This window comes from Salvelinus fontinalis, chromosome 1, assembly GCF_029448725.1.
Source record: "Salvelinus fontinalis isolate EN_2023a chromosome 1, ASM2944872v1, whole genome shotgun sequence".
NCBI classification, from domain to species: Eukaryota; Metazoa; Chordata; class Actinopteri; order Salmoniformes; family Salmonidae; genus Salvelinus; species Salvelinus fontinalis.
In genome coordinates this window covers 42478377-42495781 of record NC_074665.1, presented here as the reverse complement: position 1 = coordinate 42495781, position 17405 = coordinate 42478377, and the positions used below count along the sequence as shown (strand labels likewise).

Below are 17405 nucleotides of genomic sequence, written 5' to 3'. Positions count from 1 at the left end.
GATAATGCCAAGAGTATGCAAAGCTGTCATCAAAGCAAAGAGTAGCTACTTTGAAGAATCTCAAATATAAAATATATTTTGATTTGTTTAACACTTTTTTGGTTAATACATGATTCCATATCTGTTATTTCATAGTTTTGATGTATTCACTATTATTCTACAATGTAGAAAATAGTAAAAATAAAGAAAAACCCTGGAATGAGTAGGTGCGTCCAAACGTTTGACTGGTACTGAATATATACTGCCATTGTTTTATTGAGGAACCTTAGCTGATCGGTTGAATTGTGTGTGCTTGTCATTGAAAGCGTTATTAATATCTACAACAATTGATCAAAAATGTACATTACCCAATGGAGGCTCCTCAGAGTAGGAAGGGGAGGACCATCCTCCACAGTGAATTTCATACAAATAGTTACATTACAAAAGTTATCCTTTTTAGATAAAACTATACTAAAAATATTCAAATGTCACCAAATAATTTATTAAAACACAGTTTTGCAATGAAGGTCTACAGTAGCCTAAACAGCACTCTGTAGTGTAGCACCATAGTGTAGCCGGAGGACTGCTAGTTTCCGTCCACCTCAGGGTATATTGACTTCAATACAAAACCTAGGAGGCTCATGGTTCTCACCCTCTTCCATAGACTTACACGGTAATTATGACAACTGCCAGAGGACATCTTCCAACCTATCAGAGCTCTTGCAGCATGAACTGATATGTTGTCCACACAATCACAGGATCAGTACTGAAAGCATAAGCTACAGCTAGCTAGCTGCTGCAGTTCATAAAATGTGGTGAGTAGTTGACTCAAAGAGAGAGAAAGACAATAGTTGAACAGTTTTGAACTCTTCAAAAATGAAGGAGAAGCGAGAGAGCAAAAGAGAGAGCGATTTCGTATTTTTTTCACTTTCACTTAGCTTGTGAATGCAGCTAGCTAGTTTATTCTACTCAAACACCCGGCTCGAAGAGAAAGAGATGCTATGTTAGCTAGCTGGTTATGGCTATCCAACACTGGAACTTTTCCAAGTTAATGTAAGCATTTGACTGTACATTGTACTGCATGATGGTAGCGGGTTAACTAACGCGATAGGACTAGTAGCTATGTTGACTATGATGTTAGTGAATATGGTGACAATGATGTAGGCTGTGTGTAGCGGTTATGATATGAAGGTTTGGCTTGGAACAGTGTTTTCACCTGGTCACAGACATCTGTTTTGTTGTGCACTGAAGTCCACAAGCGAAGGGAAAAGGTGAAAGGAGGAGCACGTAGATGCGAGAAGGAGTTATGTGATTGTGCTGTTTGTACATGGCTGCTATGAAAGTGAACAGTGTTTGTGTGTGATCAGGGTTCTATACCTTCAGCTGATTTTGTTGAAAAACTTTCCCTGAACAGAATCAAACGGGGATAAACATACCTGAATTTCTCAAATAGAAACTCTCGTTTGCAACTGTTGGACAAATGTTTACACCCTAGATCAGTTAGCTACAGGCAAGATTGTGCAAAGCGGTATTGAATGTGTCTCTGTCACCTTGATTACTCACATTTTGCTCTCGACCTCTGCACCTACATGCAGAGGTCGAGAGCAAACACAACTTTCACAACTTTCATTCATAGACTAGGTTGTAGCATCCTCATGATGGGTATAGGGAAAATTTGAGTATCATGTAGTAGCCTAAACCTAGCGATGTTACTTTGAACTGGGTGAATGGAATATGAATGACAGTTATCCAATATGCTGTAATAGAAATAAGGCCATGCTCATAAAACAATAATCGCCCTCCCTCATCTTAAACGGCACCGACCGCTACTGACGTTATCACACTCCCTTATAGAGACATTTAGAAAGGTAGTCCTGTTTCATGAGAGTCTTATTTACAAAGGGGGTCCTTCCTACCTGGACCGGCCTCTACTGACCTGCACTATAAACATGTCTGCCTATGTAATGTAGACTTGACGACAAGTGTTCAGACGGTTGGTAAACAAGGTGTTCTGTCATTGTCTGTCTGGCCACAGGTTCCCTTGGGGCCAGAATTAATGAGCTCAAACAGAAGGTGATCGCTGAGAATCCCTGCCACTTTGGTGTGGCTGTACCGCGTGAGTCTCACTCACTCACACACACACACACACACACACACACACACACACACACACACACACACACACACACACACACACACACACACACACACACACACACACACGACTACATTTCGCTCGCAGATGCACACACACACACACACACACACACACACACACACACACACACACACACACACACACACACACACACACACACACACACACACACACACGAGACTACATTTCGCTCGCAGACGCACACACACACAGAGTAAGTGGCATTGTGTCCATGTTATTCTTGGTATTGTATCTGTGAATTTCCTTTCCACCCTAGACACCACTAGAGCCAAGAAGAGTCACGAGAGGGAGGGAGTGGAGTACAACTTCATCACTAAACAGGCCTTTGAGGCTGACATTCAGAGCAACATGTTAGTTCATACTTCTAACATTACATAGATTAGCTAATCATTTTTTTAAAAAAGAAATAAAGGAAAGTTGTGAAGATAGATATTGGGCTCAATTCAATCTGCGGAAGTTCAGCGTTAAATCCTGATTGAAATTTAAAGGCAATGTTCCCGCGTTAGCTGAGACTGCATTCACGGTTGCATATGCCGGCTCAATCGGAAATGACCTTAACATTTCTACTGCGGAATCTGTGACGCAGCGATACAGATTGAATAGAGGCCCTTTGTATTTATCAATAATAAAGACATGTTGTTTCTACTGCATTGTGTTAGGCTATGTTTTGTTTGTTCAGTTTTATAGAGTATGGGGAGTACAAGGATAACTTCTATGGCACCAGTCTGGAGGCCATCCGCAGTGTGCTGGATCGAAATAAGATTTGCTTGGTGGATGTACAACCAGAGGTATGTATGCATCTCAGCCAGTGGAGGGGAATATGGGGACGATGGGCTCATTGTAATGGCTGGAATGGAACGGTCCTCCTGTTTTCCTTACTCCACCCTCGTCTACTGACCTCAACCAACAGATTCACATAAATATTGTAAGTACAGTGACATGTACACAATCGACTGAATGAAAAACAAAGCTATTACTTGCAGTGTTGATACGTTACGTAACAGACGTTTGTGACTATGGCACAACGTGCATGTGTCTTATGCTATTTCTGTGTAAACCATTTGAGGTCAACCCGAACCATGTGTATTGTGCCATCCAGGATGACCATCATGATGAGGAATGTGTTCTGTTCTCCATCAGGCACTGAAGGTCCTATGGACATCTGAGTTTAAGCCGTATGTCATATTTGTGAAGCCTCGTATCCATGAGAGCCACTGCAAACGTCACGGCTCCTCTTCGTCACTCAGTGTAGGCATCACTGTGAGTTACACACACACACACACACACACTAGGGACAGGAGTTTTTCCTGATCAGGTTGCATAACCAGGAAAAACCACACACATAGCCACACACTTAGGCATACCCTTTTCCCCAGACACACTACAGACTGAAGACCATAATATACATTTAAAAACAAACACATTCACCCTATCGATACAACAATGCTATAGACAACCCACCAATCCTATAGACAACCTACACCTTTAAGACAAACTCACCCTATGGACACACCCAACCTCGTATGGATGGCAGTCACATCCTATTGATAATGCATAGGTATGTAGCTACAGTAAAACCAATGCTTTTGAAAAATCTGATAGTCCCGAATCTCTCTCTCCATTCTCTCTGCCCCATGGTTAGGAGGAGGACCTTCAGGAAATGAGGCAGTCGGCCGTGCTGATGGACGAGCGCTACGGCCACCTGGTGGACCGGGTACTAGTGAAGGAGGACTTGGCCAGTGCCTGTGTAGAACTCCGGGATATCTTGCAGAGGGTTGAGACGGAGGTTCACTGGGTGCCTATTTGCTGGGTCCGAACCACCTAGCATACACTCCCTGGCGCCACAGAGGGGCTATTGCATATAAATGCAATTAAAACCATGCCATTAGAAACTAGCGGGTGACGTTGAGATAATGGGAATGGGTTTGAACTTGTAAGTGTTTTACTGCCATTGTGTTCAACCACTACCATAATCTCACAGGCCAGAACCAAATCTCAGATGCGCTTATGTTAACAGTCACGAGAGACTACCACTGCCAGAGGGATGGTGTTGGTGGTGGCAAACTGCTATTGAGATGAGTGGAGGACAAAGAGGGAACTTGGGAATGGGACCATTCCACTAGGACAACGGCTACCGGTGGTGACTCAAGTGAAATACAGTGGAATCATTTGGAGCAGTTTGGATTGCCTGGCTGTTGACGGACTCTTAAGAGACTTGTCGTTGCCTTTACACGTTGGATCAGAAGTATTGGCTGTGGTCACCTCAAGATCCAGTCTATTTTGCATTGCTGAATTGTGGACAGTTTAAACATTTGTATTATTCATTCATCCTCATTGTATGAGCTTGTCCTGTTTACTTCATCTTTAATAGAGGCTATGCGCAATGGGGACTTTGTGGATACTGGCTGAACTTAAGCATAGTAATCAAATGTTGTTGATCAGTAGGCTAAGATACTGTAAGTCCCAAATGGAAGGGTAACATATTGTAGCCTCGGAGACTCCACAGAAATCTGCCAAAATAAGCTCAATAACTTAATGCATCCACACACTCCTACTGAGCATTCGCCTGTATTGTGAGTAGGCCTACGCCATCTTGATCTATAGTAGAGCATAATACTCCTAATTGGCAATGTGGCAAAAACCATGAAAAAGCATATAATACTTGCATGTGAGACTAATGGTCTTGAAAATGTATACTATTTATCAGAGCCGTGCATCCTATAATAATCTAGAATGTGTACAGTAGATTAGTCTAGTAAGTACTGAACATCAAACAGAATGCAGTACAAATATTGGTTTTCAATGATACATAACAGATGTGGGCAAGCTGGAGATAGGATTTCATTATGAATGGTCAATTATGATTACTCATTGAATGCAAAATAATACTGAGGACTGTGTGCTTGTGATAAATCTCTCAAATGGAATTGAATAAAATCTCTTCCTTAAAGATACAAGGTGACCCTGTTGATTTGGCCTCACTCTTCAATGTCCTTCTAGCCATGGTTACACCAGGAGAGGACAAGAAATTGAGGAAAGAATAATTGAGAAAGAGCCCTGGAATTCTGCCCAGAGGGGTTTAGCTCATTCAGTTATGCTCTGAGGGCAACTCCGCACCCAGGGCAGATCAAATGTATTGGTTTGATGAAAGCTCAGTGGGTGGAGTTTACGGGTGAGTGTAAAATAAAGACAAGGCTGGCAGGGAGGTAGGCTCCTAAACCATTTCCCATGCATTGTCTATGGGGTTTCTTAACAAAACCGGGTGTAATATAATTCTGGCCACTGGTTGGTTTTGTGGCATTAGTCAGTCTGATTTCGCATGGGGAACACTGTAAACTGGAAGAGGTGCATATTTCTTCGCCCAGCAAGAGTCACAGAAGTGGTAAGATGAGGAGTGTTGGTGTGTGTCCAGTTGGCAATAACAGCTGGTGCGCAATGTCTAATATTAAGGAAGTCTGGAGGTATTGCTCGCCTGAGGTAGAGTACCTCATGAAAAGCTGTAGACCACACTACCTACCAAGAGACATCTATATTTTTCGTAGCTGTCTATTTACCACCACAAACCGATGCTGGCACTAAGACCGCACTCAATGAGCTGTATAAGGCCATAAGCAAACAAGTAAATGCTCATCCAGAAGTGGCACTCCTAGTGGCCGGGGACTTTAATGCAGGCAAATTTAAATCAGTTTTACCTAATTTCTACCAGCATGTCACATGTGTAACCAGAAAACAAACCTCAAGACCATCTTTACTCTTAACTAGACGCGAACAAAGATCTCCCTCGCCCTCTATTCGCTCAATACAGAAGTGGTCAGATGACGCGGATGCTACGCTACAGGACTGTTTTGCTAGCACAGTCTGGACTATGTTCCGGGATTCATCCAATGGCATTGAGGAGTATACCACCTCAGTCTCGGGCTTCATTAATAAGTGCATTAATGATGTCGTCCCCACAGGCAAAGCATCAATACAGGACTAAGAATGAAAGCTACTACACCGGCTCTGACGCTCGTCTGATGTGGCAGGGCAAACTATTATGGACTACAAAGCGAAACCCAGCTGCGAGCTGCCCAGTGACGTGAGCCTACCAGACGGACTAAATGCCTTTTTATGCTCGCTTCGAGGCAAGCAACACTGAAGCATGCACAACTGTGTGAAAAAGGATATCAAATGTTCAGATCTGGATTGACAAGTACGCTAAATTACAAAACATCTAGGGCTTAGTCTACACAAATTAAATAAAGGATGCAGGACCTGAGCCCGAGGACCATGCCTCAGGACTACATGGCCTGATAACTCTTGGCTATCCCTGTTCCCAGTCCACCTCGTCGTGCTGCTGATCCTGTTTCTGTCTGCGGCTATGGAACCCTGGCCTGCTCAGGACTCACCGGAAGTGCTACCTTGTCCCAGACCTGCTGTTTGATCCTGTCTCTCTCTACCGGACCTGATGTCTCAACTTCTAAATGCTCAGCTATGAAGAGACAACTGTGATTATTATTTGACCCTGCTGGTCATCTATGAATGTTGAAATGTCTTGAAGATCAATCTGGTGTAAATGGCTGTACTATTTTATAATCTCCACCAGCACAGCCAGTAGACTGGCCACCCCTCAGAGCCTGGCTCCTTTCTAGGTTTCTTACTAGGTTCCTGTCTTTCTAGGGAGTTTCTAGCGTGTCAATGCAAGTAGTCTGGGTGGCCATTTGATTAATTGTTCAGAATTCTTATGGTTCGGGGGGTAGATGATGTTAAGGAGCCTTTTGGACCTAGACTTGAAGTTCCGTTATCGCTTGCCGTGCGGTAGCAGAGAGAACAGTCTATGGCAACCAAGGCCAAGGAATGGAGAGAGAGATGACCTGGAGGGAGTTCCAGACCTCAGATTTCAGAAGTCTCCCCCCCTGGTTGGGGAGACTTCCTTCCCTGTTATCAGTTCCACATTGGTCACAAGATGTCTGACACAGTTCCTTGTCTGCTAACAGTCCCTCTTTCTTATGTACAAACATGATTCATCAGACAGGATATAATTCTGTTAGTTATAATTCTACGTTAAATGTATATATAATTTAGTCATTATTCATAAAATTCCCATAACACTGTTGCAGAGAGAGGTGTTTAGTACCAGTGTCCTTAGCTTATTGATGAGCTTTGAGGCACTATGGTGTTGAACGCTGAGCTGTAGTTAATGAATAGCATTCTCACATAGGTGTTTCTTTTTGTCCAGGTGGGAAAGGGCAGTGTGGAGTGAAATAGAGATTGCATAATCTGTGGATCTGTTGGGGCGGTATGCAAATTGATGTGGGTCTAGTGTTTCTGGGATAATGGTGTTGATATGGGCCATAACCAGCCTTTTAAATGCATTTCATGGCTACAGACGTGATAGCTACTCGTCGGTTGTCATTTAGGCAGGTTACCTTAGTGTTTCTTGGGCACAGGGGCTATGGTGATCTGCTTGAAACATGTTGTTATTACAAACTCAGTCAGGGAGAGGTTGAAAATGTCAGTGAAGACATTTGCCATTTGGTCATGGCATGCTCGGAGTACACTTCCTGGTAATCTGTCTGGCCATGTGGCCTTGTGACTGTTGACCTGTTTAAAAGGTCTTACATCGGCTACGGATTGCGCGATCAGTCATCCAGAACAGCTGATGCTCTCCTGCATGTTTCAGTGTTACTTGCCTCGAAGCGAGCATAGAAGTAATTTAGCTCATCTAGCAGGCTCATGTCACTGGGCAGCTCGTGATTGTGCTTTCGTTTGTAGTTTGCAAGCCCTGCCACATCCGACAAGTGTCGGAGCCGGTGGAGTACGATTCAATCTTAGCCCTGTATTGAAGCTTGGCCTGTTTGATGGTTTGTCGGATGGCATAGCGGGATTTCTTATAAACTTCCGCTCCTTGAAAGCGGCAGCTCTACCCTTTAGCTCAGTGGGGATGTTGCCTGTAATCCATGGCTTCTGGTTGAGGTATGTGCATACAGTCACTGTGGGGACGACGTCCTCGATGCACTTATTGATGAAGCCAGTGACTGATCTGGTGTACTCATCAATGCCATCAGAAGAATCCCAGAACATATTCCAGTCTGTGTTAGCAAAACAGTCCTGTAGCTTAGCATCTGCTTCACCTGACCACTTTTTTTTATTGACTGAGTCACTGGTGCTTTCTGCCTTAGTTTTGCTTGTAAGCAGGAATCAGGATAGGATTATGGTCAGATTTAGATTTCCCAAATTGAGGGCGAGGGAGAGCTTTGTATGAGTCTCTGTGTGTGGAGTATAGATGGTCAAGAGTTTATTTTTCCTCTGGTTGGTTAAACAGATTTAAAGTTCTCCTGCATTAAAGTACATAGGAGCACTGCAGTTTTAGTGCCAGCATTGGTTTATGGTGGTAAATAGACAGCAAGTAATATCAATCAATCAATCAAGTTTATTTTATATAGCCCTTCGTACATCGGCTAATATCTCGAAGTGCTGTACAGAGACCCAGCCTAAAACCCCAAACAGCTAGAATGCAGGTGTAGAAGCACAGTGGCTAGGAAAAACTCCCTAGAAAGGCCAAAACCTAGGAAGAAACCTAGAGAGGAACCAGGCTATGAGGGGTGGCCAGTCCTCTTCTGGCTGTGCCGGGTGGAGATTATAACAGAACTATGCCAAGATGTTCAAAAATGTTCATACGTGACAAGCATGGTCAAATAATAATCATGGATAATTTTCAGTTGGCTTTTCATAGCCGATCATTAAGAGTTGAAAAACAACAGGTCTGGGACAGGTGGCGGTTCCATAACCGCAGGCAGAACAGCTGAAACCGGAACAGCAGCAAGGCCAGGCGGACTGGGGACAGCAAGGAGCCACCACGCCCGGCAGTCCCGACGTATGGTCCCAGGGCTCAGGTCCTCCGAGAGAAAGAAAGACAGAAGGAGAAAATTAGAGAGAGCAAAGATTTTCAAAATGTTCATAAATGACAAGCATGGTCAAATAATAATCAGGAATAAATCTGTTGGCTTTTCATAGCCGATCATTAAGAGTTGAAAACAGCAGGTCTGGGACAGGTAGGGGTTCCATAACCGCAGGCAGAACAGTTGAAACTGGAATAGCAGCAAGGCCAGGCGGACTGGGGACAGCAGGGAGTCGTCATGCCCGGTAGTCCTGACGTATGGTCCTAGGGCTCAGGTTCTCAGAGAGAGAGAAAGAAAGAGAGAACGAGAGAATTAGAGAAAGCATACTTAAATTCACACAGGACACTGGATAAGACAGGAGAAGTACTCCAGGTATAACCAACTGACCCTAGCCCCCCGACACAAACTACTGCAGCATAAATACTGGAGGCTGAGACAGGAGCGGTCAGGAGACACTGTGGCCCCATCCGAAGATACCCCCGGACAGGGCCAAATAGGAAGGATATAACCCCACCCACTTTGCCAAAGCAAATCCCCCGCACCACTGGAGGGATATCTTCAACCACCAACTTATAATCCTGAGACAAGGCCGAGTATAGCCAACAAAGATCTCCACCACAGCACAAACCAAGGGGGGGCGCAGACAGGAAGACAGGAAGATCACCCAGACAGGAAGATCACGTCAGTAACTCAACCCACTCAAGTGACGCACCCCTCCCAGGGACGGCATGAAAGAGCACCAGTAAGCCAGTGACTCAGCCCCTGTAATAGGGTTAGAGGCAGAGAATCCCAGTGGAGAGAGGGGAACCGGCCAGGCAGAGACAGCAAGGGCGGTTCGTTGCTCCAGAGCCTTTCCGTTCACCTTCACACTCCTGGGCCAGACTACATTCAATCATATGACCTACTGAAGAGATAAGTCTTCAGTAAAGACTTAAAGGTTGAGACCGAGTCTGCGTCTCTCACATGGGTAGGCAGACCGTTCCATAAAAATGGAGATCTATAGGAGAAAGCCCTGCCTCCCGCTGTTTGCTTAGAAATTCTAGGGACAATTAGGAGGCCTGCGTCTTGTGACCGTAGCGTACGTATTGGTATGTACGGCAGGACCAACTCGGAAAGATAGGTAGGAGCAAGCCCATGTAACGCTTTATAGGTTAACAGTAAAACCTTGAAATCAGCCCTTGCCTTAACAGGAAGCCAGTGTAGGGAAGCTAGCACTGGAGTAATATGATCAAATTTCTTGGTTCTAGTCAGGATTCTAGCAGCCGTATTTAGCACTAACTGAAGTTTATTTAGTGCTTTATCCGGGTAGACGGAAAGTAGAGCATTGCAGTAGTCTAACCTAGAAGTAACAAATGCATGGATTAATTTTTCTGCATCATTTTTGGACAGAAAATTTCTGATTTTTGCAATGTTACGTAGATGGAAAAAAGCTGTCCTTGAAACAGTCTTGATATGTTCGTCAAAAGAGAGATCAGGGTCAAGAGTAACGCCGAGGTCCTTCACAGTTTTATTTGAGACGACTTTACAACCATCAAGATGAATTGTCAGATTTAACAGAAGATCTCTTTGTTTCTTGGGACCTAGAACAAGCATCTCTGTTTTGTCCGAGTTTAAAAGTAGAAAGTTTTCAGCTGTCCACTTCCTTATGTCTGAAACACAGGCTTCTAGCGAGGGCGATTTTGGGGCTTCACCATGTTTCATTGAAATGTACAGCTGTGTGTCATCCGCATAGCAGTGAAAGTTAACATTATGTTTTCGAATAACATCCCCAAGAGGTAAAATATAGTGAAAACAATAGCGGTCCTAAAACGGAACCTTGAGGAACACCGAAATGCACAGTTGATTTGTCAGAGGACAAACCATTCACAGAGACAAACTGATATCTTTCCGACAGGTAAGATCTAAACCAGGCCAGAACTGGTCCGTGTAGACCAATTTGGGTTTCCAGTTTCTCCAAAAGAATGTGGTGATCGATGGTGTCAAAGGCAGCACTAAGGTCTAGTAGCACGAGGACAGATGCAGAGCCTCGGTCTGACGCCATTAAAAGGTCATTTACCACCTTCACAAGTGCAGTCTCAGTGCTATGATGGGGTCTAAAACCAGACTGAAGCATTTCGTATACATTGTTTGTCTTCAGAAAGGCAGTGAGTTGCTGCGCAACAGCTTTTTCTACATTTTTTGAGAGGAATGGAAGATTCGATATAGGCCGATTCGTTTTTTATATTTTCCGGGTCAAGGTTTGGCTTTTTCAAGAGAGGCTTTATCACTGCCACTTTTAGTGAGTTTGGTACACATCCGGTGGATAGAGTGCTGTTTATTATGTTCAACATAGGAGGGCCAAGCACAGGAAGCAGCTCTTTCAGCAGTTTAGTAGGAATACGATCCAGTATGCAGCTTGAAGGTTTAGAGGCCATAATTATTTTCATCATTGTGTCAAGAGATATAGTACTAAAACACTTAAGTGTCTCTCCCGATCCCAGGCCCTGGCAGAGCTCTGCAGATCCAGGACAGCTAAGCCCTGGAGGAATACGCAGATTCAAAGAGGAGTCAGTAATTTGCTTTCTAATGGTCATGATCTTTTCCTCAAAGAAGTTCATGAATTTATTACTGCTGAAGTGAAAGCCATCCTCTCTTGGGGAATGCTGCTTTTTAGTTAGCTTTGCAACAGTATCAAAAATAAATATTGGATTGTTCTTATTTTCCTCGATTAAGTTGGAAAAGTAGGATGATCGAGCAGCAGTGAGGGCTCTTCGGTACTGCACGGTACTGTCTTTCCAAGCTAGTCGGAAGACTTCCAGTTTGGTGTGGCGCCATTTCCGTTCCAATTTCCTGGAAGCTTGCTTCAAAGCTCGGGTATTTTCTGTATACCAGGGAGCTAGTTTCTTATGACAAATGTTTTTCGTTTTTAGGGGTGCAACTGCATCTAGGGTATTGCGCAAGGTTAAATTGAGTTCCTCAGTTAAGTGGTTAACTGATTTTTGTCCTCCGACGTCCTTGGGTAGGCAGAAGGAGTCTGGAAGGGCATCAAGGAATTTTTGTGTTGTCTGAGAATTTATAGCACGACTTTTGATGCTCCTTGGTTGGGGTCTGAGCAGATTATTTGTTGCGATTGCAAACGTAATAAAATGGTGGTCCGATAGTCCAGGATTATGTGGGAAAACATTAAGATCTACAACATTTATTCCATGGGACAAAACTAGGTCCAGAGTATGACTGTGGCAGTGAGTAGGTCCAGAGACATGTTGGACAAAACCCACTGAGTCGATGATGGCTCCGAAAGACTTTTGGAGTGGGTCTGTGGACTTCTCCATATGAATATTAAACTCACCAAAAATTAGAATATGATCTGCTATGACTACAAGGTCTGATAGGAATTCAGGGAACTCAGAGAGGAACACTGTATATGGCCCAGGAGGCCTGTAAACAGTAGCTATAAAAAGTGATTGAGTAGGCTGCATAGATTTCATGACTAGAAGCTCAAAAGACGAAAACGTCATTTTTTTTGTTGTAAATTGATATTTGCTATCATAAATGTTAGCAACACCTCCGCCTTTGCGGGATGCACGGGGGATATGGTCACTAGTGTAACCAGGAGGTGAGGCCTCATTTAACACAGTAAATTCATCAGGCTTAAGCCATGTTTCAGTCAGGCCAATCACATCAAGATTATGATCAGTGATTAGTTCATTGACTATGACTGCCTTTGAAGTGAGGGATCTAACATTAAGTAACCCTATTTTGAGATGTGAGGTATCATGATCTCTTTCAATAATGGCAGGAATGGAGGTCTTTATCCTAATAAGATTGCTAAGGCGAACACCGCCATGTTTAGTTTTGCCCAACCTAGGTCGAGGCACAGACACAGTCTCAATGGGTATGGGTATGGCTGAGCTGACTACACTGACTGTGCTATTGGCAGACTCCACTAAGCTGGCAGGTTGGCTAACAGCCTGCTGCCTGGCCTGCACCCTATTTCATTGTGGGGCTAAAGGAGTTAGAGCACTATCTATGTTGGTAGATAAGATGAGAGCACCCCTCCAGCTAGGATGGAGTCCGTCACTCCTCAGCAGGTCAGGCTTAGTCCTGTTTGTGGGTGAGTCCCAGAAAGAGGGCCAATTATCTACAAATTCTATCTTTTGGGAGGGGCAGAAAACAGTTTTCAACCAGCGATTGAGTGCTGAGACTGCTGTAGAGCTCGTCACTCCCCCTAACTGGGAGGTGGCCAGAGACAATTACTCGATGCCGACACATCTTTCTAGCTGATTTACACGCTGAAGCTATGTTGCACTTGGTGACCTCTGACTGTTTCATCCTAACATCGTTGGTGCCGACGTGGATAACAATATCTCTATACTCTCTACACTCGCCAGATTTAGCTTTAGCCAGCACCATCTTTAGATTAGCCTTAACGTCGGTAGCCCTGCCCCCTGGTAAACAGTGTATGATCGCTGGGTGATTCGTTTTAAGTCTAATACTGCGGGTAATGGAGTCGCCAATGACTAGGGTTTTCAATTTGTCAGAGCTAATGGTTGGAGCCTTCGGCGTCTCAGACCCCGTAGCGGGAGGAGTAGAGACAAGAGAAGACTCAGCCTCAGACTCGCTACATAATGGGAAAAACCGGTTGAAAGTTTGTCGGCTGAATGAGCGACACCAGTTGAGCATTCCTACAGCATTTCCCTCCAGAAGCCCTGAGAAAGTTGTCCGGCTGCGGGGACTGTGCGGGGGGGGTTTATACTAACGTTACTATCTGTACTTACTGGTGGCACAGACGCTGTTTCTTCCTTTCCTACACTGAAATTACCCTTGCCTAACGATCGCGTCTTAAGCTGGGCTTGCAGCACAGCTATTCTCGCCGTAAGGCGATCGTTCTCCTGTATATTATGAGTACAGCGACTGCAATTAGAAGACATCATGTTAATGTTACTACTTAGCTTCGGCTGTTGAAGGTGCTGACGAACCATGTCCAGATAAAGCGTCCGGAGTGAAAAAGTTGAATGAGGAAAAAAAAAGTTGCGATGGAAAAACTAAAAATATAAACGGTAATTAAAAACAAAAACAAAACGTAAAGTTGTCAGCTAGCAAAGTAAAGTTGGCAGCAAAACGCACAGCAACAAAACACACAGCAGACACGTCACAACACGCCAGCTATGTACAAGTGACAAGATTGTAGATAATAATATATGAAAACTCTCTTGGTAAATAGTGTGGTCTACAGGTTATCATGAGATACTCTACCTCAGGCGAGCAAAACCTTGAGACTTCCTTAGATAGTTCACCAGCTGTAATATACATACAAATATACATAGACCGCCACCCCTTGTCTTACCAGAGGCTACTGCTCTTTCCTGCCGATAGTGTATAACCACCAGCTGTATGTTATTCATGTCGTCGTTCAGCCAAAACTCGGTGAAACAAAAAATATTTTAAAAAATTATGTCCCGTTGGTAGGATATACGTGCTTCTAGTTCGTCTATTTTATTATCCAATTATTGTACGTTGACTAATAGGACCGATGGTAAAGGCAAATTACCCACTCGCCACCGGATCCTTACAAGGCACCCGACCTTCGTCCTCGATGTCTCGTTCTCCTGCAAATGACGGGGATGAGGGCCTTGTCGGGTGTCTGGAGTAAATCCCTGTCATCCGAATCAAAGAAGAAAATCGTCTTTCAATACGAGGTGAGCAATTGCTGTCCTGATTTCCAGAAGCTCTTTTCGGTCATAAGAGACGGTGGCATAAACATTATGTACAAATAACATGAGAAAAAAAACACAATAGCACCATCGGTTAGGAGACCGTAACATGGCAGCCATTCTCTCCGGCACCATCATTCAGCTTCCAGGTTGTGTACAGATCCTTGCTACATGCGATTGTCTAAAATGACATTGGAGGCAGCTTATGGTAGAGAAATTAACATTCAATTCTCTAGCAACAGCTCAGGTGGACATTTCCTGCAGTCATCATGCCAATTGCACACTCCCTCAAAATGTGAGACCTCTGTGGCATTGTGTCCCAAGCAAAAGGTGCACCTGTGTAATAATCATGCTGTTTAATCAGCTTCTTGATATGCAACACCTGTCAGGTGGGTGGATTATCTTGACAAAGGAGAAATGCTCACTAAGAGTGATGTAAACAAATCTGTGCACAATATTTGAGAGCTTTTTGTGCGCATGGAATATTTGAAACACGGGACCAACACTTTACATGTTGCGCTTATATTTGTTGTTCAGTGTACTTTCCTGATCATTCTTATCTCTCTCATATAGGATAGACACTTCAGAACAAACTTCCTTTAGATTTTGTTGTTGACTGTTCTATGTAGTGAATATGTTATTCAATGCGTTTGTATGGGCTAATAGCAGTAAGGCCAAAATGTATTTAAAATTGTTGAAATATTTTTTTTACTTACGCGTGCTCTTACAATTCCAAATCAAATAGCTAAATTATACTTGGCATGACCATCTTACAACAATTCCATATGTTAGCATCTGACAAAATATGGTCACAATCGGAATGTAGACAAGATCAGGACAAAGGGTGCATGGTTTTAATTGGGTTTCTGTTCAAGGTTTGCCACGTCTACACATGGTATTAAAATGTCTCCCAATTTAGATGTTTTGTCAATCTGCTACCCATCTGAGCCTTTACCTAAGGGTAAACAGCAAAACACCACATGGAATCTGGTCTTGAGTTCAGATTTATAACCACATCCATATGTGGATCTTAATCCTGATACAATTCTGATGATGGATATGGGACCTCAGTCTAGTCACAATTTTTTTTTTGCTCTCAAGTGTTTTTGTTTTTTAACATGACCTGTCATTAGCATAAATACCGCAAAATTCCAAGGAACGGTGACAGGAAATGAGCATTGCATCTGTGTGTTGAGGCTACATCAGTGTGAATGCTGAAATCTGATATGGGTCACAAAAGTTAGAAGAAAAAAATGTGGATATGAAAATAAAATCAGAATTGGGTTCTCAGGGTGGCTGTGTATACACAGGCAGCTCAATTCTGAGGTTTATTGGCAAAGACCTGATCTGATACCCCCGGGTGGTAGTCAGGAAGACCTTGTCTATACCCATCTAAAAATGCGGGCAAAATCAGGACACGTTAACACCAGGTATAAACAGAGCTTACTTGGCCTTCCTTAAAGGTATACTGCAATTAAATTCGCACGTTTCTGAATCTCACCGGAGAAATCATCTGAGCGAGGGAGACGCCGCCTCTGTCTCAGTATGTGTAGCCCATGTATCTGATGTTGTCTGGACAAAAAGAGTATAACATGTTGCTGCTGCAGCATTTGGCCTCCCTTGATAAAAAGAAGAAGTAATAATTAGCCAATCAGCGTTGAGCTGATCTGGTGCAGAAACACCCAAGAGGGGCCAGTTTGAATTTGGCTTCAGACCATATCATTTCACTTCCTAAGAAAAATACATTTTCTGAAAAACTTCCATGGATGGAGATGGGGTTTTGGACTTGTGGTTGACTTAATTCTCTGTACAGGCCAATGATTATGATAGTGATTCTGATCTAACAATAAATGAACATGTTGTGCCACTGGCCTGAGACGATTGAAATTCAATAAGTAGCCTAGATGTAGCTAAGTAGGCTCAGGTTAACTTCGCTGGTTCATTGTTGCCCATGCCAGGGATTTAGGCTAGCAAGCACTTTAGTTAGTTAACCTATGACAACAAAAAATAAAAGTGTACTGTATGACAGTCATAGCTCGTTTTGCCAACATGATGGCATTGGCGTTCAACTAGTCTACTTTTTAATTATATATATTTAACTTACACAAACATACCATGGACAGCCACATAATACTTAGCAACATTGAACTAAATTGTTTTTGATATCTTTTTCAGTTTATTAAACTAAGCATATATAGCCTTGATGTGATGTTTACATTTTTAAGTTAAAATGGTGCTGGCACCGCAGAGGCAGAGCTCCTGTTGTCTTTGTGCTGATTTGAAAACTCTGTGTTTCTAAATGAGTTTTAGTAAACTGTCAAACATTCTTGCTTGACCATGTTGCAGGTCATTGTTGAATGCAATATTTGCTTTGTGGAGTTCAACGGACAGGTGTTTCTCTCCGGTTTCGTGAGGAAACAAACGTATATGTAGTTTAATTTATTCCGCCACTGTGTGACTTGTCTTTTTGATGTCTTTCCCTTATTGAATATCACGGTGGCATATGAACGAATGGGTTATAGAGCAAACAACGCAATTATCAGAACATAGGTTATAATATGTCTTTTTTACTGGCTTGGCTTCCTCAGTTATTTTACCCACGTACCGTCACTGGTTGTTTATCAAAGTCAGCTGGTCAACTCATTGATCCCGTTTGTAGTATACCCCTCTGGT

General features: G+C 43.3%; 1 protein-coding gene across 5 annotated transcripts in view; it reads left to right on the top strand.

Moving 5' to 3' along the window:
- The window catches only part of LOC129854764 (MAGUK p55 subfamily member 3-like), a 30592-nt gene extending 25477 nt beyond the window's left edge, over positions 1-5115 (top strand). For 4 of the 5 annotated variants that reach the window (XM_055921929.1, XM_055921919.1, XM_055921922.1 and 1 more), the window contains 5 exons: positions 2015-2095; positions 2415-2508; positions 2838-2946; positions 3299-3418; positions 3801-5115. In XM_055921929.1, the coding sequence (XP_055777904.1) occupies positions 2015-2095; positions 2415-2508; positions 2838-2946; positions 3299-3418; positions 3801-3983 (587 nt within the window). In that variant the 3' untranslated portion in view covers positions 3984-5115. The remainder of the gene's footprint in view (positions 1-2014; positions 2096-2414; positions 2509-2837; positions 2947-3298; positions 3419-3800) is intronic. The other variant, XM_055921937.1, reaches the window with a different exon arrangement.
- Positions 5116-17405: the final 12290 nt, after the last annotated feature.